This window comes from Mirounga leonina, unplaced genomic scaffold (genome assembly GCF_011800145.1).
Source record: "Mirounga leonina isolate KUSES-001 unplaced genomic scaffold, KU_Mleo_1.0 Mir_174, whole genome shotgun sequence".
Lineage (NCBI taxonomy): Eukaryota > Metazoa > Chordata > Mammalia > Carnivora > Phocidae > Mirounga > Mirounga leonina.
In genome coordinates this window covers 20,872,507-20,885,666 of record NW_023270451.1, presented here as the reverse complement: position 1 = coordinate 20,885,666, position 13,160 = coordinate 20,872,507, and the positions used below count along the sequence as shown (strand labels likewise).

At 36.8% G+C, this 13,160-nt stretch overlaps 1 protein-coding gene across 5 annotated transcripts in view; it reads left to right on the top strand.

Annotated features, from left to right (window-relative positions):
• HEPACAM2 (HEPACAM family member 2) overlaps window positions 1–13,160 on the top strand; it is a 40,378-nt gene that overhangs the window by 21,060 nt on the left and 6,158 nt on the right. For 2 of the 5 annotated variants that reach the window (XM_035020576.1, XM_035020575.1), the window contains exons 4-8: window positions 5,719–5,844; window positions 5,935–5,959; window positions 6,050–6,087; window positions 7,396–7,469; window positions 10,771–10,880. In XM_035020576.1, coding sequence (XP_034876467.1) covers window positions 5,719–5,844; window positions 5,935–5,959; window positions 6,050–6,087; window positions 7,396–7,469; window positions 10,771–10,880 — 373 coding nt within the window. Of the gene's footprint in view, window positions 1–5,718; window positions 5,845–5,934; window positions 5,960–6,049; window positions 6,088–7,395; window positions 7,470–10,770; window positions 10,885–13,160 lie in introns of those variants that run through there. The other 3 variants (XM_035020573.1, XM_035020574.1, XM_035020577.1) reach the window with 2 other exon arrangements.

Sequence of the window (13,160 nt, the reverse complement as noted above, 5' to 3'; positions counted from 1 at the left end):
TGCAGTTTTTCTCATGGTAAAGCACATAGCAGAAACTTGACAAGAATAAATCACCACCCAATACTTTTTTGAGGGGTTAGGGGAATTTTGGTGAAGGCAGTCCAACTATGAAGAAGTGAAAGAGCTGAAACACATCAAGTTTCCTGTTAGAAAAGATTAGAGGTAAAACTGGATACCTGCATTACAAAATCATTCTTTTACTATGGATTAACAGGAAAAAAAATTGAACTTGCAGTAGGAAAAAACCTATGTTCCAGTCTTAGTTCTATGACTACTGAATATGGCAAATATTTCTAAAATATTTCTCTGAGACTATTTCTTTGTCTGTACCTATAAATGGTACTTTAATTTTTTTATTATTTACATTATTACTGATATGATACATCTATACCAAATAAATGGGAAACAAATGTACAATTAGTTTTATATACATATAATTCTCATAATTTAATTGTGCAGGTCTGAAAATCGGCTAGTTTTGATTTTAATATTGGATCTAAAATGAAGAAATAGAGAATTTACTTGCTAAAAGTGGTATCCAAATCATATACTATATCTTAAATTATGCCATTCTATTATTTAGTATTTCTTCTTTATTACATTGCTTTTCTATCCCTGGTGGTGTTTCAAGAGAGTATTCTATTTGCCTTTATCTTATTGACAACCACACCAGAATATGGGTCCTTCTGAATTTATATTTTAGAAGTAAAATAGATTAGCTTTTGTTGAGTTTCCAAAATTCTATCTCTAGGACAGTAGAGAATGTGGAAATCAGTCATACAAAGAACAATAAACCATTTGGAGATATTGAATCTGAAGAAGAGAATTCTAGGGGAGATATGAGAGTTTCAATAAATAATTGAGATGGCATCATGCAGAAAAAGATTTGATTTATTTTTTGTAATTTCAGTTGGTAGAACTGAGTGGCTTTGGGCTTAATGAGTGGAAGGACTTCTGTTTCTTCACTTCAGGTGGAAGTGGTGGAAAGCATAGAATTATAGTCAGACATTAATTGAGTTCAGGTTTGTATCCTGGAGTCTTAGCCTTTTCATCTTTAATATGGAACTTATTCTTGTATTTTGGAGGCCAGTGGAAGTGGCAAACAGTAAAAGTATTATAAATCTTGGTTAGTTTTTTTAAAATCTCCAAAGTCTAAGAGACAAAGAAAAATGTACAACTACCAAGTAACTAGAGAGGAAAAGAGGAATAAAATGAAATCCTGATTAATCCAAATTAAGACAAGAAAGGTGAGATAAAAATGGAGGAAATACAGAAAAAATAATAAGATTGTAGATCTCAGCCAAATATATTTAGTAATTCCATTAAATGCTAATGTACCAAATATTCCAACTAAAAGACAAATATTGTCAAACTGGATTAAAAAATACTATTTGATGCAAAAAAATACAATTTGATGTTTATAAGATACACACCTTATCTGTAAGGATACTGAAAGATTGAAAGTAAAAGAATGAACAGATAAACCATAAAAATAGCCAGAAGAAAGCTGATAAAGCTCTACTAGTATCAGGCGAATTAGATATATTTTTTAAGATAAGAAGTATTACTTTAGATAGAAAGTGGACATTTCATAAGAGTAAAGTGATCTATCCAGCAGGAGAATATAAAAATTCTGAATTTGAATGCATCTACTAGCATTGCTTCAAAGTATAATAAATAGCAAAAATTAACAAAGAACTAGAAAAATCCATAATCAGAGAGAGATTTTAGCATATCTCTCTCAGTAACTGATAGAATACATAGACAAAAACTTAGTTGGAATAGAGAAAAACAATCTGTCCTAATTTCAATAATATAGAATATAACATACAACAACTGTAGACCACACCCTCTGTTCATATGACCATGTATATGGTCATTTTTCTAAAATCTTGGCATTCGAATGATTGAAATAAAGCAGGGTCTGCTCTCTAACTAGAGTGGACTTCAACTAAAAATCAACAACAGAGAAGAAACTAGGAAACTCCCAAACTTCAGGAAATTAAGCAACATGCTTCTAAATAACTCAGAGGTCAAATAAGAAATCTCAGTGAATGGGGCGCCTGGGTGGTTCAGTTGGTTGAGCAACTGCCTTCGGCTCGGGTCGTGATCCTGGAGTCCCGGGATCGAGTCCCTCATCGGGCTCCCTGCTCGGCAGGGAGTCTGCTTCTCCCTCTGATCCTCCCCCTCTCATGCTCTCTGTCTCCCATTCTCTCTCTCAGATAAATAAATAAAAAATCTTAAAAAAAAAAAAAAGAAATCTCAGTGAAAATTATAAAATATTTTGAACTTAATGATCATGAAAATACTACTTTTGAAAAACTCACAGGATGTTGTTCTATAGTAAAATTGTCTACACTTAAGAAAGTGATGAAGAAAATAATAATAGAGATTAAATTTAAAAGTATATTGCGTCCAGGGGTGCCTGGGTGGCTCAGTCATTAAGCATCTGCCTTCGGCTCAGGTCATGATCCCAGGGTCCTGGGATCGAGCCCCGCATTGGGCTCCCTGCTTGGCAGGGAGCCTGCTTCTCCCTCTCCCACTCCCCCTGCTTGTGTTCCTCTCTTGCTGTGTCTCTCTGTCAAATAAATAAATAAAATCTAAAAAAAAAAAAGTATATTGTGTCCATAGCCATTACATTATGTATGGCACAAAAAATTGAGGACCTATTCTTCCAGCATCAAAAACTATTACTCAGTCCAGCAGTTATTCACATCATTGATGAATGTATGAAGTTCCAATGTATGTTGTTATTTCATTTTCATCTTATTAAATATCAACCAATATCTATGTTGAAACTACACTTGATCATATATGATGTAAGCTATTTCTTTGCTCAATTGCATAGTAATCATAGTAGTTATTTAAAGTCTAATTTTTTCAAAATATGGTTGAATTTCACCCATGGGTGGAAAATATAAGAGTTCAGCAAAAATCAACAAATGCATTTCCTGAGAATCAGTTAGCTATATGTAATTAACAATAAAGAGTATTGCATATTTTACATAGCACATAATTCTAAGTTATGTGCTACACTTCCATTTTATCATTAAAATTTGTAACTTTTGTGTGTGTGTGTGTATATATATATATATATGTACATACATACATTTTTTTTGAGACTCAGTTACCTGTAGACCCACTGGATAGTGTCCTATTTACATAATATACTTCATGTAAAACTCTCTGGCTGCCCCAAATTCTAGGATATTAGAGCAGCAAGAGAACTTAAAGGCCTCTCACTCTAACCTCCTCATTTCACTAGTGTGAGAATCAAGGCCATCAAAGTCAAGTGGCTCATCCAATGTTGCCCAGCTCTCTAGAAAGAACAAACCCTTGAAGTAGGAGCAGAGTATCTGAAGAAAGGCTCAAACCTCACAAAGAGATCACCCAAATGCTAAAGTAGTTCCAAACTAAAAGGTCAGCTTTCCAACAATGGGAGAATATAAATTAACAGAGAAAAGAAGGAAAAATAATCTTTCTAATAACTTTTTTGATGTTCTAGTGGAGATCTAGAACCAAAAATCGCCATTCTCATTCGTTTTAAACCACCCTGTGATGCATTTATTTCTTCCATCCAAAATTTAAGAGTTTAATTTAAAATATGTTTAAAAGCAATAAATATTGCACCGGTATTATAATCCCACAGAAAGAACGTTTTAAGAACACAGTTTTCTGAATGTGTATCAGAAATTTATAAACTTCCCATCGGAGATAGGAAAAATTTTTGATAATGCAAAACAACCTTGCTTAACTCTTAAGGATTTAAGGGGAATATTGGACAGCATTGTATGAGAAAATTAGAAGAGATAAATGATTTCCACGACTTTTTAACTGGAATTTGACATACGGGATCTATATTATATTACGAGAAGATTCTGGGAAGATTAAAAGATGAAAGTGTTCTAGATAGAAAAGCCATGAGAGTATGTATATGGCCACAGTGAAAGAATGGAAATAAATACTAAGGTTTTTTCTTTGTCTTTGCTGCTAGAGACCTGTCTTTGCTGCAGAGTCTTTATTGGGGAAGACAACACAGTACAGCCTGGATATTTATTGCAGAGCTGGGTGGCCACCAAGCTCTTCACTGCACCCAAGTTCATCCAGGATGGAAGCAATATCCCATGACGTTCACTCCCACATTAAGCTGGACTGGGACAGGCAACTGCCACAGTTCATTTCATTTCCACATCAATACCTGAGTCACGTGATTCATGGAAGACATCTGTTACTCACATTTGTTGCAGGTCACAACTACTTCCCACTTTATAGATTAACTCTATGACTAAACATATCATAGTCTAAAAGTGGTGTTAATGTAGCCATGGTTAATAAGTTGGTTTTAAATTGCATCAAAGGGGGGGCACCTGGGTGGCTCAGTCAGTTAAGCAACTGCCTTCAGCTCACGCTCAGGTCCTGATCCCAGGGTCCCTGCTCAGCCAGGAACCTGCTTCTCCCTCTCTCTGCCCCTCCCACCCACTTGTGCACTCTCTCGCTCTCTCTCTCAAATAAATAAAATCTTTAAAAAAAAAAAAAATGGAGGCAGCACTAAGTGTCAAGAGCCTGGGCCACATCTGAACTCTGCCCACTTATTAGCTGAGTGACCTTGGGCAAGCCTCAGCTTCCTCATCTATAAGAGGAGGATGATAATAATAATACTTCCTTATTGATTGTTGTGAACATTCAATGGGTTAATATATATCATACACTCTTAGAACAGAGCCGGATGTATTATAAGCACTCAGCAGGTGTTAGCTATAGCTATTACCCCATATTTTATATAGGAATATTAAATAAAAGGAATGACTTGCAAAACAAAGTGAATTTTATTTTTTTTATTTTTTTTTAAGATTTTTTAATTTATTTATTTGACAGAGAGAGACACAGCTAAGAGAGGGAACACAAGCAGGGGGAGTGGGAGAGGGAGAAGCAGCCTTCCCACTGAGCAGGGAGCCGGATGCGGGCTCCATCCCGGGACCCTGAGATCATGACCTGAGCCAAAGACAGACACTTGATGACTGAGCTACCCAGGCACCCCCAAATGAATTTTAGTTACAGTGTGGGACTCCAAATATTTTATTGACAATCACACATATTCTATTTTAGGAATTAAAATTTCTTTATTGGTCAAAAATTAGTAGAGTGTATTTGAAATAAACACTTCCCCTCTGGCACTTTAATCACATACTACCTGCCTAGAATATCCATGTACCTGAATTATACTGAAAGAGTGAGATGGAAGGAAAGAGAACAATTCAGCAACTGGGAATGTTTCATACAATGAGATCAAACAGATCTAAATTAAATGGTGGTGAACACTATTGGAAAGTATGACATAAGCTATTTGCTACATCCAGTACAACACATCAGTATTATCCTGGGTAGATTACCACATTTCCAATTACAAATATCCTTAGAGAGTTTAGGCCATTGTGGTCAAATGGCTGTGTTTTCTAAAATAACTGCATTCCTTCTGCTTGGACTTTCTCATTCTCACTTGCTAACACACAGTCTCCCCTCCTCCCCCCCCAACCCCGTCTTTCTCTCTCTCTCTCTCTCTCTCTCTATATATATATATACATACATTCACACACAAAAGAAATAATATATAATATATAGGTGTAGTAATGTCCCCAGATAAAGCATAAACAACTCAAACTATATAGTAATTTATTATTGATCTTTAGTAAAAATATTTAACATATGTCTTTTATTTAGGACTGGAGAAGCTTGCACAAAAAGGGAAATCATTGTCCCCTTTAGCAAGTATAACTGGAATATCACTCTTTTTGATTATATCCATGTGTCTTCTCTTCCTATGGAAAAAATATCAACCCTACAAAGGTAGGTTAAAATTAGAAAGAAAATTTACAAATTGTTTTATATGTGTACTAAAAAGTACCTTACTATGGTTTTTTTTCCTCTTGGTTTTAGTTATAAAACAGAAGCTAGGAGGCAGGTAATACGTATGTTCCTACAAAAATAATTTTTTCCTGAATGCTTTTTCCTCAGTTATTATCACTGACAGAAATACCTATTTTTTTTTCAGGCCGGAAACAGAATACAGGAAAGCTCAAACATTTTCAGGTAATGGCCATGCTGAAAGAGACTAATATCAATGTTAATGTATATGAATTAATATTGTTGATAATAATTATTATATATAATGTACTATTGATATAATTCCCATAAGCTATTATTGATATAATACTAACAGTCCTTTACCTTTAAATAGTGCCTTCACTTTACAAAGTGCTATCCCTTGTATTGGTTTTATCTAAGTCATGCAAGTCTATAAAATAAGCCTGAAAGGCACTCAACTCCATTTTTATAGGCAAGAGAACCAAGGCTTGGAGATTAAGTCACTTGCCCACCGTCACTGAGTTCTTTTGAATTCTAATCCATTGATCCTTGTATTATTTTGAAAATGCCCAGGACCCTCTCAATTTAGTCTTTCCTAAAGCAGATACAATGCTGGCAGCTCCATCCCAGGGAGAAAAGGAAAGGGAGGTTTGACAGCTTTGCTGCTTCTCTGTCCCCAGATTGCCCCTCATTGCCATTCACTACTGACTCCCTACAGAGTTGTTATAAGCTAACAATGGGGCTTTAACTCAGGCCTGGAGTCACATGGAGCTGGGTTTCAGTGCCATATATGCCACTTTTTTCCAGTGTCACCTTGAGAAAATTAATGAATTTTTCTTGACCTCAACTTCCTCATCTATATAATAGAGATAATAACTCCCCCCCCACACACACACACCAGGGTTGCTATGAGAATTAAATACAATGATGTAGGTGGAGTGCCTAATATGCCTGGATGCTTAGTGAATGTGGGTCTGCTTCCTCTTATCAAGCCCCAGAGACCATCTGGTTCCTCCCAACCACCCCATTCCCATCATTTTACAGATGATAGTTTGGGTGATTTTGATATTGCCTTGTATTATATTTTGGACACATGGGCAGCTATATTTAATTATGTATTCTTATTAGTTCTGATGGTCTCTGTTTTAAATTTGGCAGGGTGCAGTACATATTATGTGTAGATTAAGAGATGCTGTGACTCCCAGGCTGAAGCCTTGGTGTGCTCTTTGGTAACTGAGAGTTACAAAGGACAAGCCTGCCCACACGTGTTCATTTGAATATAGAATACACCTTCCCACATCAGACTTTAAGAATAATTGTCCCAATTTAGTTTCAATTCTCAGCTTCTGAAGGAGTGATTTCCAACACTGCTTAGTGACAATATGACTATAGGGGATTAGGAAATGTTAAATTGGTTTTATACACATACCACTTGAAGCAAACAGTAAAGATAAGTTTTACAAAGGCTTAAAAAAAACTACAGTAGCAGTTCGAGGCATTTGATTTGTAAGTAGTGTTTGTTTTACATTTCAGGCCATGAAGATGCTCTGGATGACTTTGGAATATATGAATTTGTTGCTTTTCCAGATGCTTCTGGTGTTCCCAGGGTTGGTTTCCCTAGTGGCTGATTAACCAGAGGTGTAAGCAGCATTCAGTTAAGCACTCAGGCAGTGTGGTCAAATGGCTGTGCTACCCTCAGCAGAGTTTACTCGCTTTGTAGTGAATGATGTTGCCAGATCTGAGGAGCTAAAGCATCTTTCTTGGCCTTTATAAGTAAGGCTAACACGAATTAGGAAGTTACACTAATTCGTAAACATTCTTTACCTGGTAAGCTCAGCAAAGAGAGAACTAACTAGGTTGAAGTTCAAGAGAACTTAACAAATAGGGGATCAGGGACCCTGATTTAAATCATTCTGCATCACCTTGATGGCTAGAGCCTGTCACTTCACTGAACTCTCTCTCTCTCTCTGTTCCTCACTTTCCCTTCCCTTCCCCTCATAGCTTGCAAAGACAAATGATCATACCCTTACTCATACCCTTATGCTCTTCAGAAGAAAGGTACCGTATAAACCCAAAGTATGCAAGTACACATCTTTATTTTTTATCCTAAAGGTGCCTGAGATGTGAGATGGGGAGCCTTTACACCATTGAAACATTTTTTCAGTTTGCAAAGACAAGGTCTTTTAAAACAATATGTTTTGTTTAACAGACTTAAAGAATGTTCTCTGAGCTAATAAGCTCGTTAGCATTTTTATAGATTTCTGTAGGGCCAGTCTTACCTCTGCTTTCTTGTTCCCCTATGATAGTTTACTTAGGGAAGGGGCCATAAACAAACTACTTGCTTCAAGGCATTTTCATTTCCTTTTTTTTTTTAAGAACTATTTGTCATTAGGGATTGGTTACCTCACCTGTCTGTTCAGTGAATTCTATCAATGCATAAGGTTCATACAGTAATTTTCCTAGCCACAGACTTTACTTCACAAATGCTATGTGAGTAATAGAGGGAGACTGATTTATATTTCATCCTCCTAAGGGCACGTTGGTAGCACCATGATCACAGATGAAGGGCAGAACTGCATTGCAAAGCTTCGCACTACCCTATTCAGTCTCAGACAGCACTGGCTCACCTTTCACTTCTACAATGAAAAGGACAAAAATAAATATTTGTAGATCAATTATTTCAAACAGCTTCTCACCACAGCAGAAAGCCCCTTGTCGGGTGTGGCTTTTAAATAGGAGAGCAGGAAACTGAAGAGCTGGTAAGACTTAGAGTTGAATTTTTGGAACTGGGGAGTTTCTTTATTTATAAGGATGCAGAATTTATTCCTAGGAATTCATGAGAAAGGAGTGAGATCTATGTAAGAAACTTTAAATTTAACCTTGTGATTAATTAGTATTCAGTTTGAAGATGTTATTGGGAAGACCTGTATGCTCAAAATGCTATAATCCTCAAGAAATTGGGGCAGAGAAATGAGCACTTTGATTACATATCGGAAGCCGCCCTTATTTCTGTTATAAGTAGAATAACTTAATTTGGAGCTATGCCCATCTTCAAAGCTGAAAATTCCTGAGGAGTCAGCTAAGGTTCTTCATTGGTGGTGCAAGGTGCTTTGGGAAGAAGTGAGAAATCAACACCAACAATGGAAGGAAAAGGATGAGGAACAAGACATGTGTAGGACAACCGGTGTTAGAAGAAGCCAGCATGGCAGTTATGTGTGAAGATTAGCAACCAAATGCAATGGCTTTGAGAAGAAAAGGAAAAATAATAATAAGGCCAAGATGTCAAAGTTGAAGTTAAGAAGGGAAATAACTTACTTTTTGAGTTTTTAAAAATAAGAATCATCTCTCAGCTTGTGGTACATGGACATGTGGAATCTTCCTCCTCTCTCTACTTGCTGTAGATTTTACTGTCCATTTAGCACCTCTTTGGGGAATTGGACAGAAAGCTATGGCATGAAATGAACAAATTTATTACTTGTTACCAGCTGATATGAGCTTAGGTGAATAAGTCATTACCTATAGATTGCTTTTATCATAGCCCCCAAACACCCCCATACCAAAAAAACTCAAGAGTTGATCTCAAGTACACTTGACCCTGGAACAACATGGGGGTTAGGGGTGCCAAGGCTACCCAATCAAAAATCTGCCTATAACTTTTGACTCCCCCAAAACTTAACTACTAGTAGCCTACTTTGACCAAAAGTCTTACCAATAATATCAACAGTCAGTTAATGCATATTTGTATTATATATTGTATTCTTACAATAAAGTAAGCTAGAGAAAAAATGCTAAGAAAAGCATAAGGAAGAGAAAATACATTTACAGTACGTCCTGTATTTACTGAAAAATATCCATGTATAAGTGGACCTGCGCAGTTCAAACCCAGTTTGTTCAAGGGCCAACCATACAAATGGTAAAGAAAATCTCCTTGGCACAAAAATGATAGAATGAATCACATATCCTAGGGCTGCACGTGAGAACTTAGGCAAGTGGAATGGGAACTGTTTCCAAAGAAAACACAGAGCTAAGATGTTCCAATGCAACATAGCAGATTAAATTGGATTGAGATAACAAACTCTTCAGATGATTTATCAAGGGCAAAGAGTCCTCTAGGTGATACTCTATAAATACAAGACTGAAAGTGATCCATTGGAAGTGTGATGAAAATTGGAAGAGCTTGGGATGAGGAGGGGAACCAGACTTTAGCAAACTAATTGGAAGGCAGTGTTTACAAGAAGAAGAAAATTATCAGATACAAGGAAGGGGAGTTAATAGAACATGAATGCCGGTTTCAGCAAAATACATGTTGGTTTTTACCAGGCAGAAATATACTGCAGTGCTTCCCACATTCTTCCAAGCCTTTAGTTAGAGCCCATCCATGACTGCGTTCAAACCAAAACATCTCCCTTTGTGTGTTCTGTATTTCTTGGTACTGTCTGTATTAACTTGCAGTGTGATGAGGGCTTTTGTCTACACATTATTCTTTCTTTTCAACCATCCTTGCACATATAACTGGCAAACAGTGTCAAAAAGCTAACTGAGATGTAATATAAAAGATAATCGTATATGCTCTCTGATTCTAAGCTGTCCTGATATCTTCTCTTTTGCTATTTTATTCTTTCTATTATATTTCCTTTACAGTACTGCCAGCTTTTTTCCTAAATGAAGAAAAAAAGTGATAGCATTGTTAAGCTATTCCTCTTCTGACTTCATAGCTATGCTGCTACATAAACTACCATAGGGTAAGTGCAGGAAACTATAGCAAGGAGAAGATGGACATTGTAGGGAAGATAAACAGATCTAATCTTCTAATCATCACCACTTCCAGTTGTTTTCAACTATGCAGCAGAGTAGACATACTATTTACTAGTCTGCTAATTTTTTTTTTTAATGTGCCACATTTTCTAGATGCCAAGTAGGTCTGCTCCAACCCCTGATGGCATATCAGGACAAGATTTGCACAGTACAATTTACGAAGTCATTCAGCACATACCTGCCCAACAGCAAGACTGTCCAGAGTAAGTATGAACTTGCATTTGGTGATGCTACTTTGGAAGGGCTCAGTATTCAGCCCCTGCTTTGCCCAGAATTTACTGAAAGGCTCAGAAGAAAAATATTAAAACAGGAAATTATAGCTTCTGTACATTTGAACACACTTGCCCACTGGAAAATAATTTTAGGGAAAAAAATAGACAAACACACTAGTATCTTCTAGGGTTGTACACTTGGGCCAGTGGACTAGATGCAGAGCTCTGGAATCCAGCATTTCCCTCCAATGAGTCTGGGTATGAAAGAGATTTTCAGGCCAGTTCTCAAGCCTGATAATCTTGGTTATCTTGACAATTTTCCAATGACTGTGGTGATTTTAGAGCCAATGATCTGTCACTATGACTAGGACCAGGAAAAAAAACTCTACAAAATATGCACAGCACTGTCACCATCAAATGTCCAACCTCTTACAGATTCAAAGCAGTCTACTCTCAAGTGAACAGAATCACAGCATGGACTGGCCTCACATCCAGAGACGGTAAAATCTGAGCTGAGGCCAAAGCCAGGAAACTACTTATCCAGTTAACCTCAGGGCTGACACTAAGGAGTTGTCCTCCCTTCCCCGGCCACCACGGAGAAACTAAGCCTACAGCCTTTTGAAATAATGAAATGAACTTCCCCTTTTTGTGTTATAGCTGCCTGCAGGCATAACTGCCACAAATCATCTTCCATTATTTCTTTATTTGTCATTTATTGACTTTGAAAAGAACATCAATAACCACACACAGGAACTTCCCCTCTGGCAAAAGAAACAGTTCTAGAGAAGTAATTCATGCACACCTCTGGATTAATACCAAAAACAACAGCTAGCAGTGGATGAATGCATGGGAAATCATCTTAGGGGGAGGAGACCCTCCTGGGGGGGGACTCTGCAGTCATTTAAGGGCTAAGTGGCAGGACACCTCAGAGGACCCCATCAGTGCATTGCTTCTTGACCCAGGGAGCCTGGAGAAAAGGGAGTCAGGTAAATTAGGAGCAGATCCTGACAGACTAGGAACTTCTGGCTTGAAATGAAAATGTTTTAAAGAATTATATTATTGGGGCACCTGGGTGGTTCAGTCTGTTTAGGGTCCTACTCTTGATTTCATCTCAGGTCATGATCTCAGGGTCCTAGGAAGGAGCCCTAGGTAGGGCTCCCTGCTCAGCGCCTCCGAGAATGCTTTCCTTCTCCTTCCCGCTTTGCCCCTCTCCCCCTTGCACACTCTCTCTCAAATAAATAAATAAAATCTTAAAAGAATTATTTAAATGCTGTATTTAAAAAATCAGAACACAAGAGTGAAATATTATTCCATGACAGTTAAAAAAAAAAAAAAAACACCTCTCTAAAATGATACCTGACTCTCTTTACTTCTGGACTAGAAAATTACGGGATTTTTGTTGTTATTGTTGTCATTAAATGTAAGGAATAGAAAGAATTTTGAGAGTATGTCTGCTTCCCAATTTTAAGATTATATCCAATTAGGAATTTTAACCTATTTAAGTTCATGTGTTTTTCTATTTGTCATTTATTCTGCATTATCTTTTTTTTAATTTAGAATGCAAACAAACCAAATGAAAACTTGAGGTTTATCTTTTAAAGCTCCCAATGATAAAATAAATGTTGATTTATTTATAAAGCAGTAGAATATGGCAGCTATAATTTCAGAACACAAAATAAAGTGATCAGGTTAGTTTTGCATGTTAAAAAAAAACATGATTCTCTAAGTTAAAAAAGAAAATCACCCTCTGAAACTAGACTGCTTTCAGATATGAGCAATATCTTTAGAGTTTCTTGGGAATATAAAAGTTTATTTTAGAAATAAACTCAGAAGGTTGAAAATAAAGCAGAAATGTTCTTTTTCAAGCACATAATGGACTATTCAAACTGCTATTGAGGATATGCTCCCTCGAGGGGCAGCAACCTGAGAACCCCAGTTCACATCACCAGTCCTCTCTCTCCATTGCCTCAGCTCACCTCCTTCCCTGTCCTCCTACTCTTTCTTTGCTTCCCTTCCTGTGTCTTTGTCTTCCAGGGACTCTCTCTTCCTTTACTTCCATCCTTCAATATCTGCCCTCTCTGAATATTCCCTTCTTTTATCTTCTCTCTCTGGAAGACTGTCTCCCTTCTCTCTAAAATCTCTTAAAATTTTCCTTTTTACACTTATTTTATTTACAGTCAATTTACAAACATTTCCAGAACATTATCTTCTAGGGATAGAGATTAAGTAAGGCTAAGTCTTTTAAGGATTCCATAATTTAGTAGGCTCTTG